Consider the following 23510-nt stretch of genomic DNA (forward strand, 5'->3'; position numbering starts at 1 on the left):
TCACATATAAGTGTAATTCGTTTGTGTAAAATAGCTAATTGAAGTAATATTAACTGAATGTTTTTGTTGAACACGAAATAATGGTAAATTTAATGTTAGTTTGGGAATTGTGATTGCTCAGTGTAGGCTTTATTTGGTGGTGTTGTTCCAGTAGTGATTAGTTCCTTACTCTTACACAAATATACTTTGCACTGTCAACTATTAGAATGTGGAATCCACTTAATGTTTACGACTGCGATCGGTCAGTCACATATTGGCAGACGGGCATCTTGTGCGGATTGTCTTGGTATTCCCTTGATTCACTAGCATTATAATTGGCTATTAGAACTTAGTAGCCAAGTGGATAACGCGATGGTGTTTGAAGCGAACGGTACTAGGTTCGAGTCCAAGGATAAACATTAACTCTGAGGTACAGATACATCCAGCTAACGAGTCCAAAATAGGACGGGACGTTTCGAAAGATTCTCGTCAGTATTACTTTCTTTATAAAAAACAATAGTTCATAAGCAACACAATAGTTTTTGTCCTCTCGTCCATTTCTTCATACTTTCTCCTTTTTTGAAATGTGAATTTATTTTAATATCTGTACATGGTTGTTTTTTTGTAACTTACATATCAAGTTTATTATCAATATCAACGTTTATTGACTTTTTGTACTTCCGTTTTTTTCTCTCCATTGTCCTTATTTTGATCTAATACAGTAATTTGAATCTTGTGTCCTTGAGTAATAACGAAATTAGAAGTACTTACACGTTGTGATATATATATATATATATATATATATATATAGAGAGAGAGAGAGAGAGAGAGAGAGAAAAAAAAACAAGTTTTCTGAATAGTAACAATCAATGACTAGCTTTGAAATCGGTTTGTTACAAGCCCTTAGTGAAAATACTTTATAACTTGCTAGAGTATATAAAACCAATATCTGTGGTAACGTCTCCGACTGTGAAGCTGAGTGACACGGGATCGAATCCGCCAAGGAGCTCCAGTTCCCTCAAGATTACAGGTATATCTTGCTAACGAACGCCAGGTAGCACGAAACCCGAGTCCAGAGTTTCCTGTTGACCACCTCCAACCACCATCTTATCTCAACATTCTTATTTTGTTTGTCCCGACCGTTGCTGCTACCTTGACGTGGTGGTCGGACTTGCCTATCGTGATGAACCAATCGAGCCATACTGGCTGGAACAATCGTTCTTCAAGGTCCTACCATGCCAGACAAGTCGGTTGAAGAGCGGTGAGACTAAAAGCAACAAACCCAAGGTCCGAAGGCGAAGTCGTACTGCTGACTGTACAGAGGTGTGACAGCAGTAAGGTGTTTCCTTCAGACAACCAGCATAATAGCGATGCTGCCTTCCCACAAGGAGGAGTGGGGTTAGAAAAGGTCGACCCTAAAAATGCACACCTCGCCTTATCCCACGGATATCGGTCTCCGGCGGTAAGGTCCTTTGAAGAACGGAGCTAACACAAAAACTACCCACAAAAAGGTCGTGTGTGACCGACCTCAAACAGTTGTCCCTTGGTCACTGTTTTCACGCTCTCAGGTCATTAAGACCACTTCTAACCCAATTTCCTTTTCAGGTACCTCTAGAAAAACCCTTTCACGGTGTGGGCAACCGGGAAGTGATAACTGCCCTCATGCTTCTAACAGCACTCAAGATCACTAACTGATTGTTTGTATATTACCTAGTTTAGTTTATTCAATTACAAAATTGAGAACAATACTGTGATGAGTTTAAAGTGATTTTATTAAAAATATTATAAAATCTTAACTCAATTAATTATGAGAATGGTTGTTAATCGTTCGCCTTAGAATAATAACCATCATCAATACAGTGACTTATACCACATGACATGTGTCGATTTTGTTTTTGTTTAGTGTAATTTATGATCAATAACATTACACCATAGCTTTCTGTTACATTTCCATTTTAACTATTCTAGACCTAACAAAAATACGAACATTATCTGGTCAATCACCTTGTGATACAGATTCAATGCATTTACCAAAATGTGAGGTTAGTGCTTCACTTGAATACACCAACATATCATCATCATCATCTGGATCAGTTGTCAGCTCTGATCATCATGATTCCTTTATGAATACTACCACTCATTCTGTAACTTCTTCATCTACAAATCAATACAACTTATCTTCACCGTTACCTGTGGGTATGACTGCCACAAAATCTGGGTATACATCGTTAACTGGTGGCAGCATCAATAATAATATATCGAATACTAATGAAACAATAAGAAATTCAGATTGTGTTGTTGATCAAACTATTGTACCAGTGCAAAATAATAGTAGTTCAGCGGTTTGTGAATCTATCACATTATTCACTGGCACTAACACAATGCTTACTACAACTCCTGCTGCTATGTGTACAACTACAACCATGAGTACTTCTTCTATTACTGCTTCTACGACAAATAATAATAATAATAGTAATTATACTTCCACTGCCAGTAGTATTCAGTTATTGCCTTCCTCTCCTAGTATATCTACTAATACTACTGCTACACCTGGTGTTGTAGCCAGTGAATCATTAACATCATGGAATTCACCCGGTCTTCCTAACTCCAATTCAAATATGACATCATCATCCCCATCGTTCCATCGTAAGTGAATATGTTGATTAGAAAAGAGTATTTTTTCAAGAGCAATTTATTTTATACTCATGATTTCTACTAATATGCTATATGTATACTAGTGAACTGCAGTATGTGGTGGATAATGCTTGTCATAGACTTGTTCTACTGACCCCTTTTTTTATCTACCAGAACAAGATTGTGTCACACACACACAAACACCTTATCACTACTGAGCTTATTATGGATAAAGACTATATATTTTCCAATTAAGATTATCTCTATGTATTCGCATGAAACTCACTTACTTACTTACTTACGCCTGTTACTCCCAATGGAGCATAGGCCGCCGACCAGCTTTCTCCAACCCACTCTGTCCTGGGCCTTCTTTTCTAGTTCTTTCCAGTTCTTGTTCATTCTCCTCATGTCTGTCTCTATTTCTCGGCGTAATGTGTTCTTCGGTATTCCTCTTCTCCTTTGACCTTCAGGATTCCATGTGAAAGCTTGTCTTTTGACTCAGATTGATGATTTCCTCAATGTGTATCCCATCCACTTCCAGCACTTTTTCCTGATTTCTTTCCCCACTGGAATCTGGTTTGTTCTCTCCCACAGTATTTTGTTGCTGATAGTATCTGACCAACGGATCCGAAGTATCTTGCGTAGACAGCTGTTAATAAACACTTGTATCTTCTGGATAATGGCTTTCGTAGTTCTCCACGTCTCTGCCCCATACAGAAGAACTGTCTTGACATTTGTATTGAAAATTCTAACCTTGGTGTTGGTTGACAATTGTTTTGAGCTCCAGATGTTTTTCAGCTGTAGGTATGCTGCTCTTGCTTTGCCGATCCGCGCCCTCACATCTGCATCTGATCCACCGTGTTCATCAATGATGCTGCCCAGATATGTAAAGATTTCCACATCCTCCAAAGCTTCTCCGTCAAGTGTAATTGGATTGGTGCATATTGTATTGTATCGGAGAGTCTTGCTTTTCCCTTTGTTTATATTGAGACCTACTGCTGCTGAGGCTGCTGCTACACTGGTCGTTTTCTCCTGCATTTGTTGTTGCGTTTGTGATAGAAGAGCCAGATCATCTGAGAAGTCTAAATCGTCAAGCTGCATCCTGCCTGTCCACTGTATCCCGTGCATTCCTCCAGATGTTGACGTCTTCATAATCCAGTCGATCACCAGGAGAAAGAGAAAGGGTGAGAGTAGGCAACCTTGCCTAACACCGGTCTTTACCTCGAACGAGTCGGTGAGTTGTCCTCCGTGGACGATTTGGCAGTTTAGTCCATCATAGGAGTTCCGTATGATGTTGACTATCTTCTCAGGCACGCCGTAGTGTCGAAGAAGCTTCCATAGTGTCGTCCTGTCCACGCTATCAAATGCCTTCTCGTAGTCGATGAAGTTGATGTACAGTGATGAATTCCATTCGATTGATTGTTCCACAATGATACGTAGAGTTGCGATTTGATCTGTGCACGATCTATCCTTACGAAATCCAGCTTGTTGATCTCGAAGTTGAGCGTCCACGGAATCCTTCATCCTGTTTAACAATACTCTGTTGAAGACTTTTCCTGGTATTGAGAGGAGAGTGATGCCCCTGTAGTTGTCGCACTTGCTCAGATCGCCTTTCTTTGGTATCTTGATGAGAAGTCCTTCTTTCCAGTCTGTTGGTACATGTTCTTCGTCCCAAATCTTACTGAAGAGGATGTGGAGTATCTTGGCAGTTGCTGTTACATTTGCTTTCAGTGCCTCTGCCGGGATGTTGTCTGGTCCCGCTGCTTTGCCACTCTTGATTTGTCTAATGGCCATACTGATCTCTTCAATTGTTGGTGGGCCAATATCGATTGGGAGGTCTGTGGGTACTGCTTCGATGTTGGGTGGGTTCAGTGGAGCTGGTCGATTCAAGAGTTCCTTGAAGTGTTCTACCCACCTGTTTCGTTGTTCTTCAATGTCGGTGATTACTTTGCCTTCCTTGCTTTTCACTGGTCTTTTTGGTTTACGGTAATTTCCAGCAAGTTTCTTTGTTGTATCATACAGTTGTCTCATGTTTCCCTTTCCTGCAGCCTTTTCCGCTGTCATCGCTAAATCTTCCACATATTTACGTTTGTCGGTCCTGATGCTCCTCTTCACTTGCTTGTTTGCCTCTGTGTATTCGGCTTGTGCCTTGGCTTTTTCTGCTCTTGTTCGGCTGATATTGATTGCTACCTTCTTGTTCCTCCTTGCTTCAATTTTATCCAGTGTACCAACAGTGATCCATTCCTTGTGATGGTGCTTCTTTTGGCCCAGAACCTCCTGACATGTTGAAACGATTGCCTCCTTGATACCTTTCCAGCTGCTCTCTATGGTGGTTCCCTCTCCATTGAGTAGGTCATGAAAGGCCTGGAACCTGTTGCTGAGGGCTATGTTAAATTCGTTGAGTTTGTCAGCATCTCGAAGAAAGGCCGTGTTAAACTTTTGTGATGTTGTCCGCGCCATTGTCCAGTGCTTCTTGAGTTTTAGTTTCATCTTGGCGACCAGCAAATGGTGATCGGATGCTATATCAGCTCCTCTTCTGGTTCTCACATCCTCCATCGTCCTCCTGAACTTTTTGTTGATGCAGACATGGTCGATTTGATTTTGTGTAGTGTGATCCGGTGAAATCCAAGTGGCTTTGTGTATGTTTTTGTGTGGGAATATGGTGCCACCTATGACCAGTTTATTGAAGGCACATAGGTTTGCAAATCTCTCACCGTTTTCGTTCCTTCCTCCCAGTCCATGTTGTCCCATGACGTCTTCGTATCCAGTGTTGTCCTTTCCAACCTTGGCATTGAAATCTCCCATTAGAATGGTCAGGTCCTTGGTTGGGCACTTCTCGAAGATTGACTGCAGCCTATCGTAGAATTGGTTTTTAGCGTCTTCATCGTAGTCGTTGGTCGGCGCATAGCATTGGATGATGTTCATTGTAATGCCCTCTCTCTTTGTTTTGAAGGAGGCTTTGATGATCCTCGGTCCATGAGATTCCCATCCTATAAGTGCATTTTGTGCTTTTCTAGACAGCATCAGTGCCACTCCTTGTGTATGTGAGGCATTTTCTTCTTCATGACCGGAGTATAACAGAAGTTCCCCTGAAGACAGTCGTTGTTGTCCAACCTGCGTCCAATGTGTTTCACTGATTCCAAGCACTTCCAGGTTGTCTTTCCTCATTTCCGCAGAAATTTGGAAGACTCTGCCAGTCTCCCACATTGTCCGGACATTCCATGTACCTATAAAAATTGTCGCTCTGGTTGTAAGAAGGTGCATCGGCCTCATGACTTCCGAAGGAACTCGGCTTTCATCATGAGACGTCATTTTTCCTTCTACTCCCAGGGCAGAGTTTGAATGGTTTGAATGATTTTTTCTGGTTAGCGTTTTTTTTAGCGAGTTGATTTTCTACGGGATGGGGTCGCTAACCCCATGCCCAACCCTCCTCCTTTACCCGGGCTTGGGACCGGCACGCATGAAACTCAGTTACCTCAATAAAAGTATATGTACTGAACTATTTGTTATAGGACTAATTCATCGTTATTAACCTTTGATCGGATTTCTGAAGGATGAATTTGTCAATTGTTAAACCACCAATAAATGTGTCTTAAATGTACTATTAAATATATTCATAGTTGAAAGCGTGAGTCAATTGAAGCTAGACCACCATGGAAAACCTGGAAACACTGGACGGCCGTTTCGTCCAACTATGAAAATACTAAATCTCCACAAAACCCCTTCTGATAATTAATATAATCATATGCTCACTAGTGACTGACTTCGAGAAGTACATCCAGGAGTTCTAGTGAGAAGCAGTGACCAGTGGAGTTCAAACCATGTCTGTTGTGAGATAGGAACTCACTGAAGACAATTGCTGAACAGTTGCTCAACTTCGTGGATTGGTTGAAGTTAGACATTAACATCGTTGGATGCCGGCTCAGTGGTCTATCGGTTAAGTGCTCTGGCTCGAGACTGGTAGGTCCTGGGTTAGAATCTCGCGAGGCGGGATCGTGGATGCGCACTGCTGAGGGGTCCCACACTAGGACGAGTTGGCCGTCCAGTGCTTCCAGGTTTTCCATGGTGGTTGTCTAGCTTCAATTGACTCACGCTTTCAACTATGAAAATACTAAATCTCCACAAAATCCCTTCTGATATTAAATATGTGTTTAATTTATACAGTTAGTCCCTTTGATAAATTTCGATAATGCGATGAGAAGACGAAGTTTATCAGAATGATGTGATATACACTTGCGCAATGCATTTCGAACAATCTGATCACATACATACTTGTTATGAACATTTATATATGGAAATTAAAAGGTCAATTAGACAGGTTAAAGATAAGCCGTCACAAAGAAAGAAAATCAATAAAGTACACAAAAACAATATGATAACCGCTCTGAATAATAAATTAGTATTATCAGAGTAGGTTAAGGGTAAGAATAAATTGTTTTTGAACATATAAAGGGGGTTTCGATTTCCGTATAGCCAAGGTTTCAATAAACTTTGGTATACGTCTTTGAAGACTTTTGCACAACACTACAAATTCTGACTTGATGTCAACCTTATGACCAGTCTCAACCAAATGTTTCACAGTAGAGAAAGATGTCTGTCTATCCTGTGATCTTATTTGACCATTGGAGTTATCATCTAAAATAGTTGAACTTTACATGTAATGATTTAGTTATCCTAACACTTGACTTTCAACCATTAAGTCTCAGATTCAATTATTGTCCGGTTGACTATAACTTATGACATTGAACAGTATCACTGGTTTTCACACCTAATGTTATTAACTAAAACGTGTCATAATCAATGGTATAGATCCAGACGTATTCATTCATTATCTTGATTTCCATTATTCCTTCATACACGTACTTCTTCATTCTGTCTATTCGAACCATATTCTCAATGCTTAGTGATTTTCGCTATTATTGCTACTACAGTTATTTTGACTCCATTAGTTATTTTATAAATTATATCTCCTCGTATTATTTTGTAATGTGACACAACGAGCGGATGGGCGCATATACACTACTTTATTATTATTATTTATACACATAAATATTGGTACAAAGGAGCACCGAATACATATGCGCCGCACAAATCTCATTTGATTTGTGTGAGGGCTGTGATACTGCCCATGTGCCTAAACCGAAGCAGGTGGTTTTCTAAAGGTGCCACACCCAGAGCCTTTGACCTAAAGGTCTCATCCGCAAGGCAGTGGAGCATCGTAAGGAGATGCAGTCCCATGGTAGCCAGTGACCAACGATTGATTCATACGCCATTTGTTCCCTCAGGATACTGGAGCTTATGTGCACCATTGGTTTGGAATGAGGGTTTTCCAACTCCCCTAGGTAGACTTTTCGTGTCCACCAACCCGGTTAAAGCACCGGATATTCTCTTTTCGTCCTCTCAATTTCGTAAACAACAGCCATGGTTTGAGAAGGCAGTGAGTAGGACTTGCCAGGTAGAGGCTATATACGCGTGGCGATGTGAAAGCATTTGGAGAGGGAGAGCGGACTCTCCCTACTCTCGGATGTACCAGGGCATTTGGGGGCACGTAAAATTCAATAATTTTCACTAACACCTCATACCATGTTTATTTGGCTGTCTTCGATTCATAGTTCTTTGTATGAGGGCAACTACTGATATGCTATTTATATGACCAACAGAATTAAATGGGATCAGATATGAAAGTAACTATATAATTGTAAATGTAAACGACTATATTCTATATAACTCAAAGGATTTCTTTGAATTACCTCTTCGATTAAATTGTCGTTGTATAAACATAATAAAAACTTAAAGCATCAAATTCCAAGTATGCGTAAATATATACCCCAGTTTTAAATCACTTTTCTATATGGAGAGTTCATAATGATGGTACTTTAAGGACTGTATCTATCTATTATGAATAAATCAAAATTAAAACTTACAACTTAGTAGTACCTTGACTACAGATAAGCATTTACTTTTTCACTCACAATTCACTCTACTTTTTCATTAGGGCGTATCCTTCAAAAAGTTTGAAAATAATCCTCTTTATCTTTGTAAAACCTACGATCAAAATGCAATAATGAATTACTGTTATCGTTATACATCATATACATCATATGTTTATAGTTCTTTGTGTATTTTAGAACTACTCCGTTTATTTTTATATTCATCGTATTCACTTAGTGTATTTTATTATACTACTTATAATTAGGTGATCGCAAGTTACCAACAACAATCAATGATACTATTGCCATTTCAACACAACCACCATCTTCTCAAGTACAACAACAACAACAACGATCAAATAATGGAACAATTGAAGAAAGAAATTATCGATCATATCCTCCTCCATCTACTCAACAAATATCACAAAATCAAATGACTGGTAATGGTACCTCAAAACAACCATATCCATTTGATTCACATATGATGATGAAAGGATCTCCAGTTGAAATTATCGATCCGATTAATATAAAACAACAACCTAATAATTCATCTTATTTTCGACATATGTGTACAGGACAACAAGATATTAATTCATGTAGTGGATTAGAACATTCTTCTATTTCATCATCTAATTCAAATTCAAAACAATGTATTGGACCAACTACTGCTTTAGTTTCACCAATAATTGGTATTCCAGATAATGGTTGTATGCCATTAACTCAAGAACAATGGGAGAATCGTAAGAGTAAAATAGCACAATTAGAAAAAATTCATTCAACATTGAGTAAAAGTAAAAGTGCATCAACACCAGGTGCTATAACTGCAGCAACAGCTGGTGCTGTTTTACAACAACGTTTAATGCGTAATTCTATGTCAATGCAACCGCAACAGCAATCCCATCACCATCATCATCATCATCATCATCACCAACAACAACAACTGGAACAACAATCGTTAGGGTTAGGGAATCCTTCAGCACAACTACCACCATCTGGTTAGTTATTTTTATTTTTTAAATTATAAATTTAATATCATAATTCATTGAGTATTTTCCTACCTAATTCGACTCTGCAATACACGGATAGGTTGGAATAAAGATAGGGACATGCTGTGCTAGATGATTATTCGAGTCGAATAATAATGGTTAAAGTGTCCAACCTTCAGTTATTAATTCTAAGGGTCGATTCCTGTTCCACTTCGGTTTGAGCAATTGGATAGTTGTATTATTAGCCTTCATTATTTAGAGTGTGGTTTATACGTCAGTATCTGGTGAAGAATTCAATTTAATTCTTAAAAATAGATGCTATGTGCATATATATGCCGCGAATAGTGCTTACAAATATTCAACTGACAATATATCTTATGATATGATTTCTACCCTTTTGTACAAAACCAAACTAACTCGTTATGTATACTTACATTTATAAACTTTACTGTTCAATAATGTCATCTATGACATAATCTCTTGTACACTAAAAAAGCTAATGAACAGTTAATAATTTTTTTTCACTAGTGAATCATACTTACTTACTTAGGCCTGTTATTCCCAATGGAGCATAGGCCGCCGACCAGCATTCTCCAACCCACTCTGTCCTGGGCCTTCCTCTCTAGTTCTATCCAACTTCTGTTCATTCTTCTTATGTCTGTCTCAATTTCTCGGTGTAATGTGTTCTTTGGTCTTCCTCTCCTTCTTCGGCCTTCAAGATTCCATGTGAGGGTTTGTCTTGTGATGCATTTGGGTGATTTCCTTAATGTATGTCCTATCCTCCCATCGCTTCTTCCTGATTTCTTCCTCCTCTGGATGGAATCTGGTTTGTTCTCTCCCACAGTAGAATGTTGCTGATAGTGTCTGGCCAACGGATCCGAAGTATCTTGCGTAGATAACTGTTGATAAACACCTGTATCTTCTGGATGATGGCGTTCGTAGTTCTCCAAGTTTCGACCACATACAGTAGAACTGTCTTGACATTTGTATTGAAAATTTCACTGGATTATACTCCTTGAATTACATCTTCAAACCCTAATCTTTCGGATTACTGTTTATACTCTTACTACTTTTACCACTATGCGTTCTGAATCGACAATTGCATCTTTGTGTTAATGTGGTGTGGCAACTCGAACTGATGTACGTACGTACGTACGTACGAAGTTCTACGTTGTAACTGATTGATATTATTATGCATAGAAATATAAATTAAGTAATTTTAAAGTAATTTTTCAGTTTAACTATTTACTTTTTTAATGATTACAAATTGTTTGATCAATTTTTTCCGATATATATTTTTCTTTTTAAACATTATTCAGCTATTAACAATTCATTACAATATTCTGAAACTGTTGGAACACGTACAGTAGATTTTGAAAACTATGGTGCCTTTCGTCAGAGCGGTTCAGTTGGAGGATCATATGTTAATAATGAGTCAGCTCAACAAGAATGGGATAGATTATGTTCTGATTATCAGCGTGGAAAAAGTGATCCATCAATGATGCGTTATTCTGGACCTAGACAGATGGGATTTTTTGATATATCCAACTGTCCAGTCCCTCCTCATGAAGCTAATCTTTCATCTCAGTGCCCTATCCCACCTATGGTTACTGGAACTATGATGTTGCCTTCAGAACAAGTAATGTTGACTGATCAACAAACCTGCCAACCCCCGGCTTACCAAAGCGGCCCTCCAGTTGTAATGGTTCCACCAAATAATTCAAATATATGTTCTGGAAATCCTGGTTATCCGTCCTCTGACTCACTGACACTACCAACAGAATCTTGCCGGACACTAGGTCCTATCGGCCCAGCCGGTCCGGACCCAATAACTGCTGGTGTAGTCCCAACTACTGGGCAAAAACGTTCTTACCATTCTGCTACAAATAGTGATATTTGGTTATCACCCAACTCAATTCCTCTCTCTATGTCTCCTATTCCGAATAACGAGAATCCTGCTCTCGTTGGCCACATTGAACCGGGTTCAGTACCACCTGTTTGTCGCGCTGGTCAAGCATTAAATGTTATTCAATCTCCTGTTGTTGGTTCTATTCCTCCTACATGTGTACCTATCACTAATACTAACCAATCAGTTGGTGGGCGTGGTTCTGGCGTCACAAAACCAGGAACAAAAAAACGCAAAGCTGGTGCAGCATCCGGTAGATCTAGTGTTATTAGCAATACTGGTAATTATGCTCAGTCTTTATCATCCACACATCAACAGTCATCACCTACCAATCAAAATGTTCACTGTCTTAAACAACCAATTCCTAATTGTGTTGCAACTCCGAATAAACCAATGAATCCTTCTTATATTGGAGATGAATTACCAATGAATCATTTCCCTCGTTCTACACCTGGTCATCCACGTCCTATGCATCAAACACCAACAGGTGGTGGTCGATCACAATTTCAACCTACTGATCCTTGTATGATGCATTATTCAGTAAGTTACTGATTACAATCAATTAGTTGTTCTAAGTCTTTTTTCAACCTTATTCGGTGAAATATATTTTGTAGCCAGTTTTAACGAATATATTATTTTTAAACTTGAATAGATTTATAAATTACCACATAGAGTTTAATGAGTTTCGATCATCTTTTAGTGCAAGACTCTTATCATATTCAATAATTCAATTCAACAATTCAATAATTCATCATTGTCGATACATCCCAGTTGTGCTATGCTCATTTACGTACTTACTACTTACTTACGCCTGTTATTCCCAATGGAGCATAGGCCACCGACCAGCATTCTCCAACCCACTCTGTCCTGGGCCTTCCTTTCTAGTTCTATCCAACTTCTGTTCATTCTTCTTATGTCTGTCTCAATTTCTCGGTGTAATGTGTTCTTTGGTCTTCCTCTCCTTCTTCGGCCTTCAAGATTCCATGTGAGGGTTTGTCTTGTGACGCATTTGGGTGATTTCCTTAATGTATGTCCTATCCTCCCATCGCTTCTTCCTGATTTCTTCCTCCTCTGGATGGAATCTGGTTTGTTCTCTCCCACAGTAGAATGTTGCTGATAGTGTCTGGCCAACGGATCCGAAGTATCTTGCGTAGATGCTTATTTATTTATAAAGTCAGTATTTTTATAAGTATGATCAGTTTATATTTTCTATATAAATTATAATTTTAATTTAGAATTTCTTTTCTTCATCGTCATTTTGATAATTTTCTCTATTCTCCCTTTTCCTAATTTTTCTATTGGGAAAAAAAAACATCATCCTAATAAATAACTGTACACATGCGTTCTTCCCTCACTCTCACTCTCTCTCTGTCTGTGTGTGTGTGTGTGTAAAGAAATGAGTGAGTGGGTGACTGACTACTAAATGAATGCATATAAATTATTATTCCAATAACTAACTAAATATCTAACAATATTGTCTATGAATAAAATGGAAATTGTTTTTCTCAAGGTCATTTTGTGTTTAAACGATATCGAATTCTGTTTATGTTAGCAAGCAACTTGAAAAATACCCTTATCTATATGTATGTGTTACCTTCTCGTGTGTATGCTTACACACCAGTAGTATACATGTATTGGGATTTCTCAATGCGCATAAGTATGGTAAGTAATTACATTTCACCTTTATTAATTGACCTGTTTTGCTTTCCTATGTATAGAGTATCCTATACTACACGTATATATATATATATATATATATCCCCTGTATATATATATATTATCGATGTACACATGGTTTATTTCTCTTAGCATTGAATTGTCTCACTACTTGCCAATGTCGTCGTCGTCATCCGTTTTAATGCTTTATAAAGGTTTGAACTTCGATATGTGTGTCTAGCTAACTCTATATTGTTGTAGGCTTAAATATTATTATTCTCTATACTATATAATATCTCTTTTAGAGAAGAAAACTTGTACACCTATTCTGGTGTTTTTGTTGTTGTTATTTTTCTCGTTGTTATTAGCGTTGTTTGTTTTTTTCTCTACGTCCTCCTATCTTTCCTACTACTACTACTACTAGTAGTCTGATCATCATTACTACTGTTATATATCGATAACAACAGTTTCGAGAACACACCACCACCACCATTTTTATGCTTCAATTTATTCATTTATTTATTTACATATCTTACTCTCTCACACATACCTACCTACCTACATACATACATACATACATACATACATACATACATACATACATACATACATACATGTATTCATTTGTTCCATGGTCTCTAAATTCTTTTTTTTTTCATTCTACTTTTAAATTAGTTTCTCTTCAAACTTTCAAACGTTTATTTCTATTTAGTCAGTGGGATTTTTCATAATCTCTTACTTTAATAAAATGACGATTTAGAGAAGAGGTTGACTTTATAGTGACCGCTTTGATATTTTGTGATAGTCATCTACAAAATGACTTCCTCATGTTTATATAACATAGGTTGTACTAACATATTATCTTTGTTCAGTGATTGAAGAAGCATAGTCTTACGTACGTGCGTAATCTTACATGGCTTCCAAATGCCATGGCACAGCTGAAAGTTAAGGAGAGTCCATTTTCCCTCGAAATGCTCTCACACTGCCACGCGTATACAGCAACAGGAAAGCCTACTCACTACCTTCTCGTGCCACAGGTGTTGTTTACGAAGTTGAGAGGATGAAAGGCGAATGTCTGGCGCTTTAACCGGGTTAGTGGACACTGAGGGTCCATATAGGGGAATCGGAAAACCCTCATTCCAAACCATATGGGCTCCAGGATCCTGAGGGAACAGATAGCGTGTGAACCTATTGTTGGTCACCGGCTATCATGGGTTTGCATGTTGTGACGTTGCTTTACTGTCTTATGTATTAGACCTTTAGTTCGGAGGCTCTGAGTATGATCCCCTGAAAAAAAACCCATCTACTTCGGTCTGGGCACCCGGCCCTCACACAATCATTGTTATTGTGTGGCTTATATGTATTCGATGCTCCCTTGTAGCAATGCTGATATAGTCAAATAAATAAATAAGTAATCTTACATGAGTAATGTTCATTTATTTCATATCTACATTCCTGCCACCTTAGTTTCCCTTGTTTACAAATGCCTTATGTCCAATCAATTAATTCTTTAAAATTATAATCAATTGTATGCTTAAAAGAAACCAGTTTAGTTGTTTCTTTTTCTGGTTAAATTCATTCCCAAAATTACCAATAATCCATATACAATGACTCCGTTTTTTATTCTTAACAAAGTTGCGTTAAAATGTAGTAAAATTGAATATGTGATTTCGTAATCAGTGCTTTTTCTTCATTAAAATGAAATCACTTGAAAGCAACTTATTCCTTACCTACTTGTTCATCAGCTTAAGGTGTCGCGATGGCTGAGTGGTTAAGGCGTAGGACTAGAAATCCAATGGGTTTTCCCCGCGCAGGCCTCCAAATGCCCTGTACGGCCGAGAGTGGGGAAAGTCAGCTCTCCCTCTCCAAATGCTTTCATATGGTCACGCGTATATAGCCTCACTGCCCTCTCGTGGTGAGGGTGTTATTTACAAAATTAAGAGGACGAAAAGAGAATGTCCGGAGCTTTAACTGGGTTGGTGGACACGGAAAGTTCACCTAGTGGAGTTGGAAAACCCTGATTACAAACCAGTAGTACATATGGGCTCCAGCATCCTGAGGTAACAAATGGCGTATGAATCAATCGTTGGTCACTGGCTACCATGGGACTGCATCTCCTTACGATGCTCCACTGCTTTGTGGATCAGACTTTTAGGTCGAAGGCTCCGGGTGTGGTCCTCTAAGAAAACCACCTACTTCGGTCCAGGCACCCTGGTAGTATCACAGCCCTCACACAAATCGAATGAGATTTGTGAGGCGCACACTTATCTGATGCTTCCTTGTACCAATATTTATGTGTTTAAATAAATAAATAAAATGTTCATCAGTAGTAGTAATGTCTGTTTCAAGCAGCAGCAACAACAACACTGAAATAGGTTCTTTTATCGCTTCATTCTTTTCTAAAATTCAATTTTCATATTTCATATCATTCAATGTTCATCTCTTCAAAGTAATCAGATTTGAGTTAACAATACCATGCCTTAGATTTGCTTATAAACTACAAAGCATACCTATAGATATACATCTATATATTTAGAATTTTATACTCTAATCATGTGATCAATTTCTCTTACAACTTTAGATCATCACTTATTGTTGAATTGACAATCTAATGGTTGAAAAATTCCATTTCATAATAATAATAAGTATAGGGTTCGATCAATATTCGATCACCATTGAAAACCTAACAGCACTGGAAGATTGGTTTTTCCTTGTAGGGGACTCTTTAGCGGTGTACATCCACTATCTTACACACAGGATTAGAACTCAGAACCTTTCGGTCTCGTACATGAACGCTTAATTTGTAGAACACTGAGCCGGCATCCGACTGCGTACTTGTCTAACCTACCAGAGACAATGAAAGATGTTCGCGAAATATTATAGATTATTTGAAGTTAGACATTGACAACATTGGATACCTGCTCAGTGGCCTAGAATTAAAGCGTTTGTGCAAGATCATTTATTTATTATTTAAACACATAAATATTGGTACAAAAAAGCACCAGATACATATGCGCCGTACAAATCTCATTTGATTTGTTTGAGGGCTCTGATACTGCTCGGGTGCAAAAACTGAAGCAGGTGGTTTTCTTAAGGGTCCACACCCAGAGCCTTTGACCTAAAGGTCTAATCCACAAGGCCATGGAGCATCGTAAGGATATGTGGTCCCATGGTAGCTGGTGACCAACAATTGGTTCATACGCCATTTGTTCCTTCAGGATACTGGAGCCCATGTGCACCATTGGTTTGTAATCAGGGTTTTCCAACTCACCTAGGTGGACTTTCCTTGTCCACCAACCCGGTTAAAGCGCCGGACATTCGCTTTTCGTCCTCTCAATTTCGTAAACAACACCTGTGGCATTTGGAGAGGGAGAGCGGACTCTCCCCCCTCTCGGCCGTACCAGGACATTTGGGGATGACAACATCCGCTCATAATTCAAAAAAGAAGTAAACTATTAGGATTTTTCTGTTAGCTTGAAACATGGTAGCTTGTTGTATATAATTGTGCAGCGTTCTTAGGTATCTTCTGATGTTTTTTTTGTTTAGAAAGATAATTAAATCACCACCCTTAAATTATTCAGTTCAAAAAGAACAGAATATATCCAAAGTTCTCATACTGAACTACAATTATTCTTCATCATTTCAGTAACATAGATTTCTTATCTGTTGTCAAGTAATTTATAGAATTTTTGAACGCCCTAAATATATTTAGTATTGATCCCTGATTCCTGTTTTTGGCTCTCTTTGTTTATTTCTCATATCTATGTATACTTATACAGACTTATGCAGAACATATCATTTTGTACCACATGTTCAAACATGCTGTTTATGATGTATGATACAATAATAACATGTTGATTTTTTTTTCGTTCTAGTAAAATATACTGCCCTAGACTTGTACATACCAACAATTCTCTTACTGATATCCTCTTCAAAAAAGAAATTGGTTTATGTCATGATTAATGGAGCTTTATTCTGATCTCTCTGATATCATTCGTTGTTATAATTTACATGTTTTGTTTTTCTATTGGGGTTCAAACTCTCTCATATTTTGTCAGTTCCTTTCTCTTTCCTTCTTACTGTACTGACATCAGCTGTAGTTACAGCTGCGTGTACTACTGATACAGATATTCGTGTCAGCGAAGTTGTTTACAAATTCGTTTTCCTTACTTTTATTATCATAATAGTATGTTTATTTGTGCATAATCTTTGACAAATACTCATAATTTTATAAACATCACTGACCAATCAAATTCATAAGCTGATGTTGAAATTTCTCTTCAAATTATAAATAAATTTAAAACTCATAATTGATCGACCACTGGGTAGTGATTAATGTCATGCGTGTCAAGTCCTTCTTAGTGCTGATCGAATGCTATCGATCAAGTCGCAATATGGCCACTAGTCTAGGTGGCTCAACACTGCGTGCACTATGTATGTTGAGATAAGATGGTGGTTGGAGGTGGTCAACAGGAAACTCTGGACCCGGATTTTCTGCTACTTGGCATTCGTCAGCAAGGTGTACCTGTAATCTTGGGGGAACTGGTGCTGCCTGACGGATTCAATCCCGTGTCACACAGCTTCACAGTCAGAGAGGTTACCATTGAGCTATTCGGGCCGCGACCGACCTCCTGTAAGACTGAGATGTAATCACAATTGATTGATCACTGGGTGGTGATCAATGTCATGTGTGTCAAGTCCTTCTTTTGTACTATTTTGGAGAGAAATAAAATAAATATCTAATGGAGATAATTCTCTTTCTAACAAAATCCAGCCAAATTAAACTATACATGGTATTATTTAGTTTACTCCGTTCTATTATACTACATTTCAAATCATTACAACCGGAAAACAAGTTTGTCGCAAAAAGGACTACAAAGTACCAGTATCATGAAATAATTACGTAGTAAGTGAATCGTCAAATGTAAGCCCAAAAAATTTTAATCCATCAACTGATTTCATGATAGACCATCATTGTGCACGTATACATAACAGAGATGATAAGTTTTTTTTTTATAAAAGACAGATTATTATCGTGAAATTGTCAGCATTTTTCTAAAGCCCTATGAGTATAATGACGTTAGGCTGTTTGATAAAACTGGAACCCATTGTCAACATAACCACACGGAGATAAGGAACGACATACGAAAAAGCAATATGTAAAATGGATTTTGGGAGATATTTTCAGTGTGAAAACTTTTTGTCAAGTGTAGTTGAATATTTTCTGATGGATGAAATTTTCTAAACTATCTGTAACGGAGCTTATATTCGTTAGAATGGTTTTTTTTTTAGCCTAATCATTTTTCTTCGATAGGCAGATGGGTTGTTTTGAATAGAACTTTTACCATAGAACTTTTACTTACTTACTTACTTACTTACTTACTTACTTACTTACTTACTTACTTACTTACTCACTTACCTACTTACTCACTTACCTACTTACTTACTTACTTACTTACTTACTTACTTACTTACTTACTTACTTACTTACTTACTTACTTACTCACTTACCTACCTACTTACTTACTTACTTACTTACTTACTTACTTACTTACTTACTTACTTACTTACTCACTTACCTACTTACTCACTTACCTACTTACTTACTTACTTACTTACTTACTTACTTACTTACTTACTTACTTACTTACTTACTTACTTACTTACTTACTTACTTACTTACTTACTTACTTACTTACTTACTTACTTACTTACTTACTTACTTACTTACTTACTTACTTACTTACTTACTTACCTACTTACTTACTTACTTACTTACTTACTTACTTACTTACTTACTTACTTACTTACTTACTTACTTACTTACTTACTTACTTACTTACTTACTTACTTACTTACTTACTTACTTACTTACTTACTTACTTACTTACTTACTTACTTACTTACTTACTTACTTACTTACTTACTTACTTACTTACTTACTTACTTACTTACCTACTTACTTACTTACTTACTTACTTACTTACTTACTTACTTACTTACTTACTTACTTACTTACTTACTTACTTACTTACTTACTTACTTACTTAGTAATAATAATAATAATGCTTGATCGAATTCATGAGATTGTTTGAACACTCAGGGTTTTTTTACGTGTTATGTATATGTGCGTATCTACAGTTGGTCGACCAATCAGAAAACAGTTTGTTTTAACCAATGAAACCTTAGTGTTAATTGTAGTGTCCTGGTACGGCCGAGAGTGGGGAGAGTCTGCTCTCCCTCTCGAAATGCTCTCGCATGGCCAGCGAATATATAGCCTCTGCCAGGGAAGTCCTGCTCACTGCATTCTCGTGGCATTACTGTTGTTTACGAAATTGAGAGGACGAAAAGCGAATGTCCGGCGCTTTACCCGGATTGGTGGACAAGGAAAGTCCACCTAGGTGAGTTGGAAAACCCTGATTACAAACCAATGGTGCACATGGGCTCCAGTATCCTGAAGGAACAAATGGCGTATGAATCAATCGTTGGTCACCGGCTACCATTGGACTGCATCTCCTCACGATGCTCCACTGCCTTGTGGGTTAGACCTGTAGGTCAAAAGCTCCGGATGTGGCCCCCTAAGAAAACCACCTGCTTCAGTTTGTGCACCTGGGCAGTATCAGAGCCCTCAAACAAATCGAATGAGATTTGTGAGGCGCATATGTATCTGGTGCTTTTTTGTACCAATATTTACGTGTTTAAATAAATAAATAAAAATAAGTAGTACCTATTAATAGTAGTAGTGTTAATAATAATAATAAAAGTAACTATCCGAGTACGGTTTATTACTTTCATTTGAGTTGTCCTTGTCATCTGTTTTCTAGTTCACTAAAAATGAAAGAATATATATGTACATATAAGATGAACTTAATCTCCCCTATAATTGTGTTTCTAACAGATATAGAGAGATTGTCCTTACTGACTTATTACTTGTATGAATTGATTTCCATATGTTTATAGTATAGTATAGCTAAGAGAGTAAGTAACTATAAGTATAATTTTTTGTTTGTTTATTAATTCATTACGTTTACATAAATGATATCTACTATCTTTTCCGTTTGTAAATATATCTTTGTATGCTTTTACTTCGTTTGTTGTTGTTTATACTTTTGAAACCGGTTATTCAGTAATCTGATTGAACTTTCTCTGTAACGTTTTACTCCTACTTATATGAAGCATATTGATTTCAATAGATTCAACTTTTATTTTTGCGTTAAGCTTATAATCTACTAACACGACAGAGGAATTTCGGTGGTGTAGGAATAGGTTATATAGAAGCTAAAAGCCACTAAACTATGAAGTATTTGGTTGTTGATCTCAGTCATGTGTGTAGATGTATAATACTTGGTTGGGGTCTTGGTGATAACCACAATCAGTAGTTCAAGGCTTTAGCTGATGTGGCTTATAATAGTTCAAAATGGGCCAGATGCACTCTATCTGCCGACTTTCTGTTCCAGTAATCTTTGATACACCTCTTTCCACTTTGGCTCTTCAAACCATATTCCCAATTTCCATGCGTTTTCATTATCATTAATTTTTTGGAATTCATCTCGTTAATTTTATGTCATCGTGGCACTATGATGTGGTGGATAGACATCCATCTTTGCTAAGCTATATGTTGATGATGATTAAATGACTGGTTGAATACATAGACACTAGTATTTTAAGTTGGTTTGCAAAATGTACAAATGTGTTCAAACTAATATGCACGATTAATCGCTCATTGTAAAACTTCTGGGTAATTTCTATGGGGTGTATGTAATCTCTGCTCAAATGACTTTAAGTGAATATACCATGTTTGACTAGATAGATTCCTTGATTCTCTTTCGATTTGATCCGGTTCTCTTGAAATGTATAGTATTCTTGGTGTCATTATTGTCACTCTTTTTTTCTCAATTGATTTGATTTTGATGGCGTAAGACGTGATAAATTTAGTCGCTACATTTTTTTTGGCAAATTGTATATTTGACTGATCGACAGCAATTCATAGTTCATAATTTTATGAGTAAACGGAATTAATTCCCCTATTCAATTTGTATTAGATTGAAATGCTATTTGTTTACATGAATAGTTTTCAATAAATTATAAACAGCTTAGATTGTCCCAGTGACTAACAAACATTGTTTTCATCTCCAGACCTATTCTCATGCAACATAGTGACTAAATAAAATTTAAATATCCGTCTATAAATCACAGTTATCGATGTTATTTGGCTGTTCAAAATGACATGAATGTAGAGCGATATCCAAACTTGTGAAACTGTTGTTTGGAATATGTATAGTTTGATCACTAGGTCATTACTTTGTAAGTCTTTCCTGAGATTTGATCTTGCATCTATGTACTCGGTAATACTTGTTGGAAACTGAGACTAAACTTAATAGAATTTCGAAATGACGGTGAATATTTACGTAAATGCCTTTTTTGTTATTTTTTAATTGTCTGAGCTACATATTTTGGTTATGTAGCGTTTCATCAAACAAACTCAACGTAGAACCTGGTACATGTGCACATCAGTTCAACCCACCACATCTCATTTGCATAGCCAAATGAAGTTATCAGGGCAAATCTCAGAGTACTAAAGGTAGTAGGAGAATAAGTGGTAATGGAAAAAACTATAAGCAGCCAAGATGTGAGCCAGTGAAAAGCATTTATGAAGAATTTCGAAGTTTAGGATCTAAGAGAATGCACCTGGACCTTTGTGAACGATTTTGTTTCATTTCATTTAAGGTTTCTAACTATTGGTTAGGATAATCACACGGACCCCAGCCAAGTACTTTGCACCTAATTACATGACTCAGTTCAATTACCAGTGTCTTCCTGGGCTGATCCTACATCTGTGTTTGCCCCCCTCTTAACTTTATTTTAATCTATTCTCACACCAACCGTCAGTGTGCTTCATGATAACCAGTTGATGAGGTTAAATAACTCATGTCCTAATCAAATCAGTCGGTAAAGATTTACTATATCGTCAATAACCAGCACTTCATCTTGCTCAAAGAATTGAATATCACTAATAAATCTTAACTATTGTTCAATCTTTTTGCTTAATATCAATCTGTGTGGAATACTCATCCTGAAATTACGAGCTTATCCTTTACAATTCACCTGTCGAAATCTCGAATATATCTATGTTATGTCGGAAAAGTTTCGCATTTGTTTATGTAACTGAAAAACTTACACCACTGAAAGTAAAATTTAATAACCTTTTAAGCAAACTAGGATGTTACAGATCTTAGAATTCATTAATTAAAATAACATTTATTGCAAAATACTACTTATTTATTTATTTAAACACATAAATATTGGTACAAGGAAGCACCAGATATATATGCGTCACACAAATCTCATTTGATTTGTGTGAGGGTTGTGATACTGCCCAGGTGGCCAAACTGAAGCAGGTGGTTTTCTTAGGGGGTCGCAACCGGAGCCTTTGACCTGAAAGTCTGATCCACAAAGCAGTGGAGCATCGTGAGGAGATTCATTGCCATGGTAGCCGGTGACCAACGATTGATTCATACGCCAATTGTTCCCTCAGGATACTGGAGTCCATATGCACGATTGGTTTGGAATGAGGGTTTTCCAACTACCCTAGATGAACTTTCCATGTCCACCAATCCGGGTAAAGCGCTGGACATTCGCTTTTCGTCCTCTCAATTTCGTAAACAACAGTAATGCCACGAGAATGCAGTGAGCAGGACTTCCCTGACAGAGGCTATATACACGTGGCCATGTGAGAGCATTTCGAGAGGGAGAGTGGACTCTCCTCACTTTCGGCCGTTCCAGAGCATTTGGGGGCAACATACATACAACAAATACATAATATACTATGATTATTTATTAATCGTGGATGCGCACTGCCACTGAGGAGTCCCATAATAGGACGAAACGGCTATTCAATGCTTCCAGGTTTTCCATGGTGGTGGTCTAGCTTCCATTGACTCATGATTTCAACTATATAAAATCTCTACAAAACCCACCTTCTGATATTATTAATAAACCATTTGAGAATATGATCAAAAATGTTATATGTATTATTTAAATAAACCAATAATTTTTTGCCTTTTTTTCTCTACTAACTATACTGTTTTGTTATTATTATCAATTACTTTTAATACCAAGATAGCTTTCAGCTGTTTTTCTCATTTACACACACACTACACACATACACCTACACACACACACACACAGATAACCTATTTTTAGGCAACTCTTTTCGATACCTCTAAAAATGAAAAATTGATTTTTGTCAATAATTTTGTTTAGTTTATACTAAATAAAAATAGATACTTTTTTTCTATATGCTAAAAATATAAAAAAAATTATCATTATACTGAAAAGATTAAGAGAATAGACTTCTCTGTGAGAATCAATTAGTGTTATATCACTGATTTTTTCGTTTCCTCCCTCTCTCTCTGTATT

General features: G+C 37.3%; 1 protein-coding gene across 1 annotated transcript in view; it reads left to right on the plus strand.

Moving 5' to 3' along the window:
- Smp_170670 (hypothetical protein) overlaps positions 1–23510 on the plus strand; it is a gene marked incomplete at both ends in the record, with an annotated part of 54335 nt that overhangs the window by 13465 nt on the left and 17360 nt on the right. The window contains 3 exons of the mRNA XM_018797449.1: positions 1948–2625; positions 8810–9406; positions 10849–11975. Coding sequence (XP_018652490.1) covers positions 1948–2625; positions 8810–9406; positions 10849–11975 — 2402 coding nt within the window. The remainder of the gene's footprint in view (positions 1–1947; positions 2626–8809; positions 9407–10848; positions 11976–23510) is intronic.

This window comes from Schistosoma mansoni, chromosome 4 (assembly GCF_000237925.1).
Source record: "Schistosoma mansoni strain Puerto Rico chromosome 4, complete genome".
In the NCBI taxonomy this organism is placed as follows: Eukaryota; Metazoa; Platyhelminthes; class Trematoda; order Strigeidida; family Schistosomatidae; genus Schistosoma; species Schistosoma mansoni.